This window comes from Orbicella franksi, chromosome 10 (genome assembly GCF_964199315.1).
Source record: "Orbicella franksi chromosome 10, jaOrbFran1.1, whole genome shotgun sequence".
NCBI classification, from domain to species: Eukaryota; Metazoa; Cnidaria; class Anthozoa; order Scleractinia; family Merulinidae; genus Orbicella; species Orbicella franksi.
The window spans coordinates 25867117-25885701 of record NC_138154.1 but is presented as its reverse complement, the minus strand read 5'-3'; the positions used below and the strand labels follow the sequence as shown (position 1 = coordinate 25885701).

At 41.4% G+C, this 18585-nt stretch overlaps 1 protein-coding gene and 1 long non-coding RNA gene across 2 annotated transcripts; one reads left to right on the top strand and one right to left on the bottom strand.

Moving 5' to 3' along the window:
* On the top strand, window positions 1-2583 carry LOC145501898 (uncharacterized). The gene is made up of 2 exons (XR_014051268.1): window positions 1-89; window positions 162-2583. It is a non-coding gene; the product is annotated as an uncharacterized LOC145501898 (long non-coding RNA).
* A 5985-nt stretch (window positions 2584-8568) lies between these two features.
* On the bottom strand, window positions 8569-18585 carry LOC145501876 (uncharacterized). Its single transcript, XM_081481262.1, has 8 exons — window positions 18381-18585; window positions 16571-16686; window positions 15987-16177; window positions 13173-13283; window positions 12250-12369; window positions 11679-11843; window positions 10441-10718; window positions 8569-9021 (listed from the first exon to the last, which is right to left on the bottom strand). The coding sequence occupies exons 1-8, from the start codon at window positions 18487-18489 to the stop codon at window positions 9008-9010; spliced, it is 1104 nt and encodes a 367-aa protein (XP_081337388.1). The 5' UTR covers window positions 18490-18585; the 3' UTR covers window positions 8569-9007.

Sequence of the window (18585 nt, the reverse complement as noted above, 5' to 3'; positions counted from 1 at the left end):
TTTCCCCTTCAGCCATTGACTCGTCTTTAAGAATATGTTTTTTTAAGGTTAGAGAAAAGAGTTTCGTACATTTACCATGATATCAACGTGCTCTGACATTTTTTTTATTTCATTACTATTTTTGTGTGTGTGTGTGGGGTGGGGGGGGGGGGGGGGGGGAGGCAGAGTGCCACAAGCAGTTCATAACTTCAAACAACAGTTCTCAAACTGGCCACTTCTCGCCCTCAACGCCACATCTCAGAATCGGGGAATCGTTAAATTTAATAACGTTGCACGTATATGATCAGTTCTTCATCGTTCCCTAAGCAACGGCGGGAAGACTAAAGGCCCTTAAATCATACATAGTCTGGAGACAGACATCTTAACTCCCCAGCTGTTACAGCTGTCATATTATAAGGCAATTATCATATAATGAAATGGTGCAGCCTGCTACTGAGTCCACAACGGTATTTCCTCCGAAACACGCAAGAAGTGGTCCATGGATACTCCAGCATAAGCGATTGTTTTTTTTTTTTCCTCTCAACTTTTGTTTTGTTTTTGTTTTTTTCGTTTTTAGACAAAGCACATCAGGAATCAGTTAGGAAGTAAAAAGCAAACAATTTTACGGATTTTCAAGAGATTTAAGAAGATCGACTGACTGATACCGAAAAGACCCTAAAATAACCCACACGTCAAGGCAGGAACTTCGGACGTGGGTAAACTCAATTGCACACATCGGATGGAGGACTGTATTGCATTCATCTAGAAGAGTACACTTGACCAAGCACTTGCAAGATTACAATTAACTTAAAATGGAGAAATTCCTCAACAAAAGTCACTTTAATTCCATGAGAAACTCGCCAAACAATTCAGAAACTCGCACGTGGGTAGTCGCAGTCGTCCGCTCAAGCACTGTGTTCGTTCCGTTTGGTGTTAGCGTTAGTTTTATCTCCTATCGCGTGTTCTGAATGTGACAAACAGGTCCGTTCGCTGGTTTGGTTGGCGTCTTGGCGAGGGTCTATAGAAAGCACAGAAAGCGCGGCTCGCCTAGTATGTCCGGTCACGTGACTTCAATTAACCGTTCGCCATGTTGGAAGACCGTCTGGCGGCTTTTCTCAGTGTTTCTTTCAGGCAGCAAAACGGTTTTTCCGTAATACCTGACTGAACTACTATAGCTCATTGTCATATAGAGCAGAGACGACTTAACACTGACAATGATATACGGTAAGAGAATAATATTGAGCAATTTGAGTTAAGCAATTTGAGTTTCTATCGAGTTTGTACAAAACCACTTTAGGCATTTGAACTTACCTCTTACTTCAAAATTAAAAAACTCACGAGTTTACTCGAGCGTTACAGCATTTTTTCCAATCGCTGGCAGTTTAAATTACATGGTTTCCGAGTCAAGGACTTCTCGGCATTAAACTTGTTTATCTTCATTTAACCGAAAGCAATTACTATGTATCCCTCGGAGCAAAACTTGTGGCAAAAGTGAGTAATTGAAAAGAAACAAAATCACCCTCGAACAGCCGCTTTGAACTTCCACTGTTACCAAAGTATTGCTTATATATTAATAAATCATGCGATCAACCTTGCACAACAAAAACTTCTTGTACATTTCCTTCCAAAACAAATCACAAAGTTTTCAACGCTCTGTTTGGATCCACAGAGCTGTCTCTTCTGGTTTCCTAGCATCACCGTGCATGATAACGAGGTAACTTTGTCAAATCCCTTCTACCCCTCCCATATGGTGTAGAATGCCCCACCCCAATATCAACCACACACGGCGTCAATTTCCTACATCCCCTCCCCTTAGGAAGAAGGGAATGCGCGGGGGAACGGATGTTGATGTTCACATTTGAGCGGTACATAAAAAGGCGAGAAAATGCCCTTATTTAAATTTTAGTTCAGCATGTTTATTTCGCTGCCTGTTTCGCGCCGAGAAATGCAAGGAAAAAAGGAGCATAAATTAACTTAAATACAAGAGCTGCTGTCCATAAAAACGCTTTCTACTGTGGGTGGATCGTAATTAAATGCGAGCCCGGAAAACAGGATATGAAGTTACTAATCATTTTGGCCATAGACTTGGGGGTCTTCGAAGAGGTTTTCAACTACAGGTCGTATGGAATACAAGATAAGAACACAGTCTTTGTGTTGTTTGTTTACTAGCTCAAGGAGTTGATCAATGAAGACCGTTGCACCCTTTTCAAGCTACCTTGATTTCATGCATTTCTTTTCCGTGTAATTATCGTTCTGGCCCTCTCTCTGTCACGCAACGCTACGCTCTCAAGAGAGAACGTACAGCGTTGCGTGACAGAGAGAGAAGACCAGGGACTAGAGGAAGCAATGTGCTGGATTAGTATCTAAAGGAGCAAGGGACTGGGTACGAATATTTGTATGGCTTTGCGCAGTTGGAGGGAGGTCCCTCCAAACCATACACCACAGCTTTTCAAAACTGTATTACGTCTTTGTGTTTGAACCTAAGGGGGCCGCTGTAATTGGCTAAACTGTAGCGGCTCCCCTGGCCATTATGTTTTTTTTTTTTTTTCGTTATGTGTTATAGTAGGCCGAAGCTTAATAAAAAAAAAAAAAAAAAACCAAAAACACTGACATTTAGTACACGTCCTAACTTTTAGATGTTCTTTTAGATTACAGGCTCAGTTTTTCAAATTAATCGATTTTAAATATTCGTACCCAGTCCCTTGCTCGTTTAGAACATGGCTAATTTTGATTACGTCAGCTATCCAACATGACCGCCTGTGCTTTCGTGACGTCATCCCCACCCACCATACAGCAATACACGTGATGTGTGCGTGCTTGGCGAGGAAAGAAACGATCACTGAAATCGGTTCGCGTGACTGATTTCTTTGACTTTGTTCTCAGTACGAGTAACAAAGAAGTTAGAATTTCAATCTTACAGCTGGATGAAACAAAACTTTCCTGTGAAGACTTCCATGCATTTGGCGTACTCAACTTATTAGCGACCTGGCGATAATAGGATTCTTTGGATGCTTCGTTCGAAACAACTCGACAACTCAGGGACACGTTATGGCTGGTTTCCATGTGATAGCTCTGATGGCTGCAAGAGTCTCTGTGGCCATATGGAAATAACAGCGATTGACTTTGAATGATTGACTTAGGATGCTCGTTTGACGAATAATGAAGATCAAATTTGTTAAGCGCGTCAGTCGATTGTAACAAGCCAGCCCCGCCCCCCCCCCCTTCCCACTTTCTCTTTAAAACAATTGCTAAAAAAAAAACCGCGTAAAAGATCACAAGATCTACAAACGGCAGACGCCACACAGCTTTTACAGCTTTGTTTCTCTTTCCGAACAGTCTATGGAAACAGCGAAGATAATTTTACAATTTCATCCGGCGTAAGGTACAGTCGGTGAAAAAATGCTCGATGTTTTCACTAAAATTTCACATGCTTTCACCGCTTCTCTCAAATAAAGACCTATCTACGGATAACAGACGTTTGAAGACATCAACATCCAGCATCTAAAGATAATACGCCTTTGAAGAAGTGACGTCAGGACGCACGTGTGGCGAAATGGTCAAAAAAAGCCCCCAAAACAACAGGCACACTATCCTGTCTGAGTGCGGTGTTGAGATCTGATTACTCAACTAATAGAAAATTTCAAAAAATAAACTGCTCGACTCAAGCAACATTTTGTTTAAGCTTTGATCGAAATCTACCTTATAATATTTATAATTGGTGCAATAACACACCACTCAAATAGAGAACGCCGGGTTGACCTAGGCCAAAACAAAAACAATTGCTTTAGAGATCCAGAGACTAGAGGCTAAAGACAAGAATAACACCAAATCAAAACTGATGTACTCCGGTCAGCCTAAACACCACTTTGGTTAACCTGAAGGGTACTCCGTTACACTGTGTAGCGCTTCGGTTATCTTATGTTAGCACTGACTGGGGAATGGTTAGCTTTTTAATGGGGCCTGTGTGTATTTAGCTGCATGTCTCCAGAGTAACTGAGTACGACTTAACATAACCTTCAAAAATATAACTTCAACGAGCTTAGGATCGGTCGGCCGAGGTGAGTACTCTGTGAGTGAAGATTCTTTCCGGCAGTTTAGCAGCTCTCGTAAGCTTGTAATTCTCTTGATTGTTAGCAGCTGTTATTGTTTTAGGGCTAGGTGCATTGTTTCTGTTGTTTGTTCTTTTGTCCTCTCAAAGGGTATTAAACCATTCATGCGAGACCTTACGAGAGCTGCAACATGACCCATTCTTTCTCTTTCTGCTCGAAGAGAGTCTCTCTCCCTCCCCTCCCCCACCCCTTCTCACAGGGTATGAGGTGCGTCGAATCGAGAACTCCAAATACAGCAAGAGTGAATTCGTTCAAAACAAGCGTTAGATTATTTGCTCTTAAACGCATATTTCATTTAACAGCGAGAAACATAAAAAAAATACCCTGACTATTCTCACTTACGCCATAAAATTCGCTTAATATTATGACAAAATATTTACAAGACTAAAAAATGTTAAAAAATGGTTAAAAAATCAAAACAAACGGCAATCAAACGTTTTCGACATAATGCCATAACCGTTACGTAATTCCCGATGGGAAAAGTTTCGCCATATATTCACTTTCTTAGGAAGAGTTAAACTACGAATGTTATTTTACTGGATGCGGACGAATGCGATACTTTGGATCCCTCGTGTCTGGCCGGTCGATCTTTGAACTGCAGTTCGGCGCCGGAGACACCTTTCCGTTTAGAGGTAAGGTGATCTCATTTACTTCGTGTGGCCAGTCTCGCAAAACTATCAAGAACTTACTCGCATCGAGCTTAAAATTCTCCGCCAGGGAATTTTCTCTTTCTACTATCCGCGTGGAACTCTCATTTCCGCTTTGGATTCTTCCTGGCCAAGAATGAGCCTTTACCGGGTTGCCTTATGCCTATGTTTTAAAACGAGGCCAGTTCAAAGTCGTTTGGTAAGCATGCTTCTTATCTTGCAAACGTATATTCGCTTCACATGGTTCGTCCCAGGACCCGTTTCGAAACAAGGAAAAGGCAACTATCGAACAGTAGAGTGACGGTAGTTGACAAGATCGAGGAGGAGCAATCGCCCCAATCTTGGGGCGAGAGAACAAAAGCCGTCCTGGTAGCTGGAGTCGTTACTGTCTTGGGGCTACCAGGCACATTCTCTTCCCATGAGGCAGACTATAGATTTTGTACCGTGTTACAGTTTCATGCAAACGGCCTTTTTGTCTTCGCGTTCGTTGCCGCCTTTGCTCTGTAACCCATGGTTTACAATGTACAGCCTCAACTTGGAAATTGCGCTGCTTGCTATTTACAATGAAAACTCTTTATAACCGCCCCCACTCCCCGGCCCTGCACTTTAATTTACTCTACTCTCTTGGAATTACTTGGACCTTTCTCTTCAAAGACCGCTCAGGGCGGGGGGTGGGAGAAGTCTTAGGCCTGGCTCGCACATGCTTAGCCGTCAAAGTCAGCGTGGGAGTGCCTGGCTCAGATACCATCGGAAGGGGTGTGCTCTCCTGTACGACGTAGGGTTACCACTGAAACCTGTAGTGGTTGAAAGTTCGTACCTGCTCTCGCTGTATTACAGAAAAGGTACGAACAACAGAGCTAATGAAGTCGACCTTTCCAACATCAGCCCTTCGCCAGAGCAAAGTGATGCAAGAAAATGAAACAAATATGATGAAGTAAACATCTCCACTATGTGGTCCTGCTGAAAACTGATGAACTCTCAAGCCAAGCGGTCAACGCAACAATATGGTGACCGAACTGCTCCGTTTACATGCATAACAGGAGGCCTGACCTGTTCGCTTCGCCGAAGTTCTCAGGGAGAAAAGGAGGAGCCGAATGGGAAACAAAAATGTTATAAACTTGCAAAGAGCGCATCGGTTCTATATCCGTGTTCAACCCTCCCCCCCTCCTTTTCCCGGATAAAGGTGTCCTTGGTTATACGCCCACTAGAAACCCCTGACAACGTTGAATAATCCCTGGGATTTTAATCGGTATTTCAGGATAACTTTACATGTATATAATCGTGGCTGGTGCGCCAAGTTACTTCCTTCACTGTACAGCTTGAACATCATGAAATTCATTATGTCATGTCACCTACGGAGTGTCAGATTATTACGTGTCAAAGAAAATGTCCTGGGAAATTCTTGGAAGGCGGGCGGGGGGGGGGGGGGGGGTTCCGGCTCAGCGGAAAGCAGCTTTCTGAGATGCGGATCTGGGATGAGGGTTTCCTTTTGTTTATAGAGGGTGAGAATGTAACCACTTGTCCCTTTTCAGCACCAACAGGCCGATTTTCGTCTCGCCCCTCACCTCTCCCTATTTTGGGCCCTTCTAGAAACGCCCTGGGTGTGTAACTGATCCTGTGCATCAAAGAGACCAATAAATTCCACTCTGGAGAAGGATTCAACGGTTCCTTGATGCGAAGGAAAGGCCCGGCTCCAAAAAAACACAAGAGAGGTCAGCTCCGTTTGAGCTCTAAATCGCTGATAAGCCGGACTCGAGCAAAGCTTCGATGACGGTTTACTAAGCGTTCAAAAACCTCAACTTTACTAGTCTGACCTCGCGACCTGTTTCGGGAGAAACATTGAGCAACAACTTAAGATCTCGACTCGGTGTCGACTCTTTTCAAGGCGGATACCATATGAACCATGTATAAATATCTGTCTCACCAATACAAGGCTGATTTGCAACAGAGCACAGGCATAAACAACCTATGCGCACGAAGTAAGGTGTCAAGTGGCGTTGTTAGGACATCTTACTGCGAGCGCACATCATTCTTACGCTAGCGCGTTGGTTTTCAACAGTTTTCAAAGACGTGTCTACAGAGATGATGAAGAGTGCCACAAAATTGAACTGTTCTTTCTCGTGTATTGGAATGTGGTCGATGGTCAAGTAGGCACGATCAAATTCTTCACTAAGCACGAGATTTAAGTTCCCTGGGTACTGAAGCACTCACTTTACTGTCTCTGCGGATTATTTGATAAACATATGTTAGCCTTCATTCTTCTTCTACCCAATAGACCTTTTCAGCGATACGGCGGCCATTTTGAATTCTGTTGTTTCAAATCGCTATTGTGGAATGCTCAGGGGGCAAATTAGTATGTATATGCCCCCGAAGCATCCCGTAATAACTATTCAAAATGGCCCCCGTATCGCTGATAAGGTCCATTGTTTTACAGAAATAATTTTAAGTTGGTGAGTCGTCGATTCAAAAGTGAAGGAGGCGTCGTAACCGACACGAGTCATTTTTCTTTTCCAGAATTTGTCATATTATTGCGTCAACGATCGACTCCTCGTCACGAGGATTACGATTAGTTATTTATTTTACATTCGTTATGTCTTTTAAGGTTTCACTTCATGTTATTACTATTTTTAGCTTTTTTAATGGTTTATGTCGCATTTTGGACAGCTTGTTGAGATTTCATCCGCTCGAAATGAACCAGAGAAGTCTTTTGTTTATGTCAGAAATTTTAAAACGAGAGTGAGTTGGTCACTAGGTTTTCAAAGTGACGTGCATCTCGCGGTATCCGGGCTAACGGAAAATAAAACTAGTGTCGGAGGGAAAATTGGCTGACTGAACGCCGGCCAGCGAAAACAATCATTTATTTACTGGTCAATTAAATGCCGTATTATATTTAAATAGCGACTCTCCAAGGTTTAACTCTCGTCCAGCTAACTGAAAAGAATTCATTCGCGGCAGGTTTAGGATTAACATGCATTTCAGGTTTAAATCGCAACGTGGTGAATAGGACGTCGGATAGCTACGGATAAAACTGCAAGCGTTGGTGACTTCGAACACAATCGATGGACGCGGATTCGAATGACACGAGGAAGCTTCGGTTAGGAACACCCACGAACACGGCATTCTGGACAATGAACCAGTAACGCTTCGAAAATCGAGGATTGGCTCGAATGCGCGCAATGAATCTGGGAACGTTTGGGCAGACAAGATGGCGAATGTCGACCGAAGCTTTCTGAATCAAACCAAAATACCGCAGCCATTGAACTGTGAAGATGAAGATGCTCTTGGCATTGCATATCGTCGTAAGAAACGTTAAGTACAGCGCTGTTGAATGACATGTTGGTTGTGGAGCACAGAAGTCCATTAAAATGTTCGATTTTTAACATACACGAAAACGCCGCCCGCCTTTTCGTCTTGTCTTACTCAACTGATCCCAGAAGCGCCGGTAAGGTATCCAGTCGTTTAGTCTCCAAGTCGATTTGCCCCTAACCGTTTAGTTCCTCACCGGATGTCGGTAAGCCTCCGACCAGGACTCGAAAACATGGTCTATTTCTCGTTCAGTAAGCGCCAATGGGGGCTACTCGGCTTTTGGTTGTGGGCTAACTAGCTGGGGGCTAATCGACATGGGAGCTAAACGACCTACATTTGCCGGTATGACAAGTTTCTCGAGTGGCTCCATAACAGGCCGGGTGACTGAAATCAAGATCCGAAGATTCTGAACACAGCCTTCAGTTTATCCGTAGCTATGGTTCGGTCGCTGTAGAAGTTATCAAGAGAGCCAAAGGACGGATGTTCGAACTTTTCGAACTCCGGCAGTCAGTGAAACGTCGGATCGGTGAACGTGAATAACCTTTTATTTGCAACAAATAAAAATTCGTCAAACTTGCGGAAAAGAAAAAAAATATTCAAAACATCAACAGGCCCCTCAAGAAAAATGCTACTTAAAAACTTCTAAAAACTTAAACGAATTCTGGAATCAGGCCTACTTTGGAAGCGCTAACACATGTATACTAACACTCCCGCAAACTACATGAACATTTACTGCCGAAGGAATGAAAGTTGAAGAGAGTCCATAGAAGTCTGTTGATGATGTTGATTACCGTTCGTTATACAGCATTACGGCAGATTTGATGATGGTTTCGGCAACAGTCGTGTAGGACAGACGAACGCTAACATACGCTTTACAATTAACACTGGCTAAAATTAATTATCCGGTACGGTAAACAAACTTCGATCATCCTCGCTGGATTGTGTGGATCGGAATTCCGCATCTCATCACCAGTCGCGGCCTTGAAACGAAATGCAGATTACACAATTAGACAATAGGACAGAATAAGGTAGCATAACATGACGTGTATCCGTTGGGAGGACTACAGTACAATCGAAGGGAGCTGGTAAGGAATGATGATCGTGTTGTCAGACCGGATTTTCCTGCTTCTAAAAGAAAAGAACACTTCAAAAACATACAAATAAGAAGGACCGCAGAGACATTGTAGCACACCGCTAGATCTAAAATATAACATGAGCGGCCAAAAACATCCAAACCCTTTCTATTCTCAAGCTGCTATGATATTCAGTGTAGTTCAAACGTCGAGTTATTGTGGATATCGAAAGCGATATACAACGGACACAGTACATGTGGGTAAAGACCAAAGAAATGAGCCTCAGTAAGCGAGCACTGGATATCCGAGCATGAATTTGCTTAGCTTCAACCTCCATGTGCCATGATTGCTATCTTCCAAGGAAATTGTTTTCCGAGCCAATAAAGACTATTGTTATTGCAACTTTTCTGAGCTCGAAGCGCACCGGAATCCCGATTTCTCGAACACTGGATTTTTCGAACCTCCCGAAGTCGTTTCCCTCTCCTCAGTCGAACACTGAAATTATACCCCAGATGTTTAAAACCAATATTCGTTTCTAAAGTGGCTTAATTCTGACACTTTTTCTTGGTCCTTTGAAAGAAATCGACCTATACGACTGAGAGCTGCTGAGGAACTGTGGATGAAACCAAACCCAGTTCCGCTCAAAATAGTGTCAGTGAGTTATAAAAGACACTGTACAATGCTCTCCACCTATCAACATAATATTTATGACACTCCTGGAACTCGCTTCTTCAAACTCGTATTGAATCGCGTTTAAACGAAAATTTCAAAAGGTCACGCCTGAAGATACAAATCTTTGAGTCAACCCTTGTGACTGTATACTTGTCTTCCCTACAGGAGTCTTAAACCTGTACTGACTGTGGTAATTTAGACAATTTCCTTTTACCTTTAACTAGTCTACAAGCTCTTTAAGCCTAAAGCCAAGATCCAAATTCAGCATAGTGTTACTTATGAAAATGCGTATTTTTTGTGGCTCCAGTTAGCCTAGGCGAACTTGCTCAAACTGTAAAACCTCGCTTTCTCAAACTCAATTATCTGGAATTCTCTGCTCTGTTGAACTGAAATCCTTTTCCTTTGGATGTACGTTATTAGTCAATTATTATCAGAAAATCAAATTAAACCAATTTTCATTCCCCTCAGGAGTTCCAGATGGCAGGGTTCAACAGTGGTTTACAGGTGTAGTTCACACATCACAATCTTTGGCAATGATTTGTTTTCTTTTTTTTCAAACAATATTAAAAGATAACTTAATACTATGAGCAAAACTTTGAGGCTGCAGTATCTGCTAAGGACTGAAAAGTACAATTCAAAAGTTTTCAAACTTACCTCCAGAATATGAACCTGAAGAGTAAGGCCTATCAGCTGGGGCCCCTCCACCATAGCCCCCTGCCCTGGAACGATCAGGGGGAGGGCCATAACCCCGATCAGAGGGTGGGTAACTGCGATCCGGTCCTCCATAGCCTCGGTCACTGCTGCCATATCCTCCACCACTGCTGCCAGAGTCATACCCTCCTCTATCCTGACGTTCACTGCCATAGCTAGCTCTTTCTGGGGGGTAACGATCATCAGACGCACCTCCAGAACTGCCGCCGCCGCCACCATACCTATTCACACACAGCAAAACCCAGTTACAGCACAGGATACAGGAAACAGATAGAGATAATAAACAGACAATCTTAAGGCTGCCATGGTGCCAATGCAAGAACTCAGAAAGGTGGGGCCAAGTGGTTTACAGCCCCTGGTTCACGCTTGTGACCTTTTCGTTATAGTCTTGACTACAACTTCTTGTTCCTGGTTAGTGAATAGCTAACTAGACAATCTTGTAACAGACGGGTATCTGGACTTGCTGTATTTGCTAAAATCTTCCTCTGTTCGACTGGTTGCTTGGAAACAGCTGATCATATCACCTGTCCACTATAATCAAATTTACACTGGAGTTGCAGTCCCTGTGTCAGTTTTTTTCCCTTCAGCACCTAGCCTCCACTTTTGACACATGTTGTTAAATGGAAATAACCCAACTGAAAACCACGTCAGATATCAAAATGTCCCTTTAAAACCGTACCATCATACATATACACCTGAACAGAACACCAACATGTGCTCAGCGTGCAACTTAGGAGGTTGATGTGTCCTATAGCCTTAGGGGGTAGTAAATATTCTAATCGGGCTGGTGTACTCAATGGCTTGTCATTGGGTTAGCAAGGTTTCTCAGGAAAATGATTCATGAAATTCAAATTACAGAAGTTCTGTACGAGGTTAAATTAGTTTATTGTCTAATTTTTAATTACATAACCATGCCAGTAAGGAATTTTTGGTGGTGCTAAAGAGAATGACTTTCAGACTAGTACATCGTAGCTACACATGCCCAAAGGGGTTGCTTAAAAATTGGTTTTCTTTGCATCTTGGGACTTGAATAAAACAATTTCTTGTCTCTGATGTACGGATACATGTATATTGTAGTAAGAAATCAACAAAATGATTACCTATCACCAAGAAAATTAGACATTCAAGATGGCACAGTGTTCTAATTAAGGGAGTTTGAGTGAAAATTCGTCTGCAGATACCTGTCACCATAGCCTCTGTCACTGGAATATCCTCTATCAGCACTGCTGTAGCGGTCAGAATTGCCATAGCCTCTATCCATGGGTGGACCATAGCCTCTGTCGCTGTTGGAGTAGCTACTTCCACTGCCTACACTACCACCCCCACCACGCTCTGGTGGAGGATACCTTCGAAAATACATCATGCACATAATAACTAACCACTTTTAAACAGTGCTGCTAAGCTTTACCAGAAATATACAATATGTGCTAGTGGTACTGGCTTGTAGGCATTCTATTGAAATTTCCTTTTTCTGGTTGCAATTAAAAAAAAATCATCACTTCATTGAAACTCAAAATTCACTAAAATGAGTCAATCAAGAGTTGAAAAAATTAAAGAAAGGCAATCCAAGTGATAATCAACTTCATAACTTTGGTAAATATTAACTTTGTACTACGTGCCACACTGAAACTTTTTGGTATGACAGTTACAGTTTGCGCAATCAAACTGCACCTTTAGAGGGTCCTAATCCAATTTTAATCACCATTGATGACCAGGCAACTCCGAATTCTACACCTGGTATAATTGAAATACCTGCTGCCATAATGATCATTGCCATAGCTTGGTGGCCTCTCCCTTTCACGCTCACTGTAGCCTCCACGGTCATAATCCCTTGAGGGGTACCCACGGTCAGGAGGTCCATAATCATCATATCTGCAGGAAAACCAAATAGTTTGGTTATTGCTTATCTCTCATACATGTACATTTGTGAGAATACCAAATCCTTCATACCCAGAAAGAAATAAGGTCGTCTTTTTTGTTCAACAATGAGTCGTCATCCAAGTCCAAGTATACAAATGAACATCTGTGAAAGGCAGTAGGATTTATGCAGACCAATGGGAAGGTTTATATGGCAAAATGTAGCAGACTTGAGATTTAAAAAAAGGTACAAAAATCCAAAGAAATGGTTGGGTTGCACTAGCCGGCACAACTGAAACACTTGGCTATTAAGGTGAAATAATGTCTGTGGTGATTTTGTGAAGCTAAGGTTTCAAGTCAGAGCAAAGGTGTTATATATGCTCACACTTTACTCTGACAACACTCAAATGTCAGTTTCACAAGCAGACTACAGCAGCTACAGTGACTGAACTTGAAGTTGACAAATAGTTAAATATTGAGATAAAAAAAGTTAATGAAGAGAGAATTGGTCTGGCTGGTGTCTGGAAGACATTTCACTCACATGCAGGGCCTCTTTCAACCCAACTGCACTGTTCAAATCTCAGGACCAGCTCAACAGTGCCTGTACTTGCATTATAACTTGGGTTTCCATTGGTTGTATCCAATTTAACCCGCTGGCTTTATTTCAATCAACTTAAATAGGAGTTTTTTATTTCATTTGTACTGTGTAAAGAGTAATCTTTTCATGACCAAATTCTAACATGACAGCATTAATTTTAAAGTCCAAACAACTTTTTTTACATACTACAACTTCAACATCAAACAAACAATTACAATACCTGTCAGGGGGAGGGGGACCTCTCCGTGGTTCAGGGGGTCCTCGTGGGGGCCCTCTATTTGGAGGAGGCATGGGATCTCTGCCACGAGGTGGAGGAGGACCATCTCTGGGCCTACAGAAGTTTAACAAAAATCAGCATTACATGTATTTAATTTTTAACTATTGGACATACTGTAGCTTGCACAAGAGGCTAATTTAAGTGATTTATTTATTTATTTATTTATTTATTTAACCCATTGACGCCTGTGCCACCTGTAACCGCCCGTGCGAAAAACTCCTCCATTTCCCTGTGCCGCCCATAACCGCCCAAAAAAAGCACATGGGGACAATTGCCTTTCCTACCCTCCCTGAAGATTTTTTGGTTCTCCTATTGTTCTATTGTTCTTGAGGACAAATAAACCAATCAGAATGGACTTTCTGAGCATATTTTCAGAGGACTTAACGGGTCCTAGAAAGACGGTTTTTCTTCTTAAAATCGCGTGCACGAAAAGTGCAGGTAATCATGGCGCGTTGTGGGCCAAATCTAAAAAACTTCCAAGGTCTTGTTTTCATTCCTAACACGGATAAATTACTGCTTTGGGCTTTAAAGTAGAAAGGAAAAATACAAATCAATGTCCAGGTGGCCTCAGAATGGAGGATCAAGGAATACAGAGTCCTCAAAACTTTCTGGTGAAGAAGTTTTTCTTCCTACAACTGCCGAGAAAACATGAAGATCGGAGCGCTTTCAAGTAAGTTTTGACGACAGATCACAGGTTTAAAGCAGCTTTTCGGACTTCAGAAACAAAAATGGTGATGTACATTAATACTTCGAAGTTGAATTCAACTTTTGGAACGATTGTTAAAGCCACGGGCATTAAAATGACTGCAAAAGCAGCAAAAACTCAAGCTTTCGCGTTAGCGTGAAGAATGATTTGAACATGCGGTCATGCAGCGAGGCACGTCTGCGAAATTTTGAACAATTTTTTGCTTTTAAATAGGTTTCTTGGTCTCAGCTTGAATGAAAATTTATTATTATTGAACTTCCTTTCGCATTTCTTTCATTTGGTTCCCTGTATTTGGGAATTTTACGTTTTAAAAGTGAACAGTAACTTGCACGCTGGATTTCTGCATATTTAATTTACAGCGACCTCCAGGTGCTTTGCTTATTTAGTTTATTCGCTTCGTTCAAATATTCTTTTGAGTCTTATTCAGCTACTACAGAACCGCTGAGAAAAGAACTAAATGGCCACTGATTTAACACAGTTGAAATACGACTGATCTCGAAATAATTCGCTTGTTTTTGTTGTCTTTTTGATTTACGACTTTCATCTTTCTTTTGCAGTGCCATAATATTTTCGTCGTGCGGCGAAGAAATTACTTCATTTCTTGTTTTCAGATTGATATTTACATGAGTTCTTCGCTTTTATTTTTCGTTGTTGTCTCAAATGTTAGCCGTTATAGTACAAGAAATTCAATTCTGTTGTATTTGGTTTCGTTTTTGTCCTCCAAAGTCAATAATTAACTCACTTTTGCAAAGTCAATTTTCTCAGCTTCTGTGGGACATTTTGTCGCGCGGTAAAGAAATAATATAATTTCTCGTTTTCTCATCAGTTTTACACATTAGGTTGAGTTCTTTTTGCTAATATTTTTCAATATTTTGACCCTTCATTTGTTCCACTTTAAATAAACAACGTCTTGAAACCTGATCTTGTGTCTGTGGTTACTGCGCATATGGTTTTGTGCTTTCGCTCGCTCTGAAATATTCCAAAAAACGCCAAGGAATTAGGGGTGGGTTACGGGCAATTTCATTCAGGCATCAATAGGTTAAAAAAAGACTTTTTAAAAAATTAATAATGATGTCTACATATTTGTCCTTAGTTTCAAGCTATTTCTAGTCAAGTCCTTACAACATGAAATCACCTTAAAAGTGGCCTAGTTTATCATTATGTGTGTAATTTCTCCTGGTTCCTGGTTATTTTCAAATTGCAACTGTAATAATGAAAACACCCTGTTGTCTTTTTAAAACAAGCTCTTGAATTTCCCTGGCATTATAGTTTCATAGGTATTTCCTTGGATGTAATATGTGTACTTTTGAGATGTTCCTATTCAACCAGGCAGAAACAGTGCACCTAGGAATGGGTTAGGCTTTGATACAGGCACGCATAAATATACAAAAAAGTCATAAACTTTCCAGAGCAAATGACAGCAGGTGGCAGTTCACAAAGTGTCAAATAAAGGTTTCCTTCCTAGTCTTTGTAGCAATTTTGTTGAAATTCCTTCATTTGTTATTAGTTGCATGTTTAATGTTTGTAGACTTCAAATAAAAAGCACATTTAATTTGGCAGCAAAAGTTAGGGTTGTCAAAAAAAGCTGTCAACCAACGAAAACACAACCTGTACTCCATGATCTGGACCAGCTTCTCTGCTGCGATGTTCATCCGATTATTTAGAAAACAATGGTAATAGCCACCTATTCAAACACTAAGCTGCCAACTTTAAAAGTTAGTGGCAACCCAGCAAAAGCCATGCACTTTTATCTCGTAGCCAATCACTTGATGAAGGTGCCCAGGAAACATTCAAAGTCACTTTCCCAACTGATGAATTTAAAACCTACATGTACATGTAACCTGCTAGGAGGACCATCTTGAGCAGGACCTCCTGAAGGAAGCCCTCTGAATAGGCTTATATTAAACTAACCTGCTCGGAGGACCACATCGAGCAGGACCTCCTGAAGGAAGCCCTCTGAATAGGCTCATATTAAACTAACCTGCTGGGAGGACCACATTGAGCAGGACCTCCTGAAGGAAGCCTTCTGAATAGGCTCATATTAAACTAACCTGCTGGGAGGACCACGTTGAGCAGGACCTCCTGGAGGGGGTCCTCTGAATGGTGGACCACGTGGGGGTGGTCCCCGACCTCTGTCTGAGAAGCCTCCCCGCATCCCTCCACGACCTCCTCGTCCTCCCCTTGGTGCGCTGGATTCCTTATCTCTAGCATACTCCAATGTCATTACATGGTTGAAGAATTTCTGCAATTTATAGGAGATTGCCCAACTATAAGACCATGGAAAAGTGCAACACTCCACTATTTAAGACATTCTGTTGTTAATCCAGGGGTTTTACATAAATTTCCAATGGTTTACATTTCATTTCTATTTACGTTGTTTGGTAATCATTAAAGCAAGCCTTCACAAATAATTCCCTGATAGACACCAAAAACATTTCACCTTCAGTATTTCAATTCAGGTCAAAAAGAAAATACTTCCCCTAGCCAAACTGGCATGCTGAGCACAACATGAATTTCTACTATGCTATATACCGAGCAAAGAGTTTCCAATTATTCAGGTAAAATCACAGACATTGCTCTTGTAAGACAAAAAGAAACGAACACATTCCTTCTAAGAAAATATATGCATACACACCTTGCCACGTTCGCCTGCCATTGTCTCCATGGCTTCCTTGGCATCTTCCTCGTTAGTAAATACCACATACCCGAAACCACGGCTCTTATGTGTCTCACGATCTGTCACAAGTATCACTGAAAAAGAAGTTTAAAATCATATACAACACTCTAAAGGTTGGCAATTAATCAATGCAATCGCTACAGAAAAAGCTGAGCAATCCATATACATGTACAAGCTGGGGGGAAGAAGGGGTGGGGGAGGGGAGCTGCAGCCCCCCAGTTTCAGAAATCAGTAAAGTTTTTCAGGCAAAATGCTCATTATTCTGGAAATACATGCAACTCTTGGGAGAAAACATTCCAAAGGTTTCAAGGCTTGCAGGCTACTTTCTCTGATGTTTGCCTTGCCAAAACAGACTTCAATTCAAATGATGAGGGATCCAGTTATCCTGTTGGGGAAAAGCCTGCACATTATATTGGCTAAATGTATATCATGGAAATGGAATATCTATTCACAATTTCCCATTAACAAACATTGATGAAAGAATCCAAGTGAACAAAGACCAAGAATCTCGTTTTTGTGGTGGCTCTGAAAAGAGCCATTTGAAACTACTCCACAAAGATCAATTTTAAAAATATTCTTGAGTTTGTTTTTCATTTATAGATTTCTGTTTTAACAATGTTGTCAACCAAGGTCATGGGGTAATTATAACAGTTTCATTAGGTGAAAAAAATGTTTTCACTGTAATTTGAGGGTGTTTGTATCCTATTTCAACGCTCGTGCATTCTGGCATTTTGTAATTTTTTCAGGCAAGGTCATCACCCCTAAAGTCTGAAGGTTTCTCTATGCCCATGGAGCAATCCTTACAACTACATGTATGTACCAATTTCCATTAATCATCATGTGATCATATTGCTTGTTTGTAAAATATCAACCAATCTGAGCCCTAGGGTCAGATCCTAACCCTGGCATCTGCATGAAGGTGAGATTTCAAGTCCAAGGTAACCAGAGGTTTTTCTTTCTCGCCGCTTCAAGACTCATGTTCGCCACTTTGCCAAAAGAAGAAAAATCAAGAAAAACCTCTAGGACCAGTGTAGCTTCATGTTTATTATCAACAATATTAGATTGACCCAAGATTTCTTTGGTGTGATAGTTGACGAGGGCACAGTCCGAGTGAACTATCATGCATAGAAATCCAGAGCGAATAATCTTGTTTTAGTACACATGTAAATCTACTAATCTTCAAAACTTAATCCAAATCCTTTTTAAGGACACTTCGAAAATGCAAAGAAGCAGCCGCCAGTTTGTCAACAAGCGCACACTGCTAGGCTACACACTATCCACAACAGAATAATTAGTGAGTAGCGTAGCCAATCAGAGAATGACGTTCGTGGTAGAACGTTGGTACGGTAGATTATACCAACAGTTGATTGATGGACACCAGATATCGCAATGGTGACCGAGTGCGTGCCGTTGAAATCTGTTTGCTGTTTTCTTCCCTTTTTCTCACTTTGGAAACACCCGAAGAAGTATTTCGTTTAAGACAATAGCCTACAGATGCACAATGTTCGACAACTGTTTGACTAATGCACAAATTTCACTTATTTCATTCGAAAATGTGGTCGCTCAAAACGCACAAGTTAATTAATTCAGGATTACTCGTGCATATTATTTTAAGTTTTTGAAAATTCAAACACACATGATAGAAAACGTATCACGCAAGTGTGTTGTAAACTAGTAAACGATTAGACTTGGTATATGTAAGCTTTAGCTTATAATTCAGCAGCCTTCAATAGCTTGTGTAATGAGCAGTTGGCTTATTCATACAAACCTTCTTCGATATGCCAAAAACGAGAGAACACATCTCGCAAGGCTTTTTCGTCCACCTTCGGAGGAAGGCCTCCTACGAACAGCTTCCGTCCTCCATAACCGCCAGTCATGTCTAGTTAAAAAAAGAATCTTCCTTTACAACAAGAGAACTACAACAACCCTTCCAAAATGTCGCCCACAATCGCTCGACGAGACGCAGGAACACA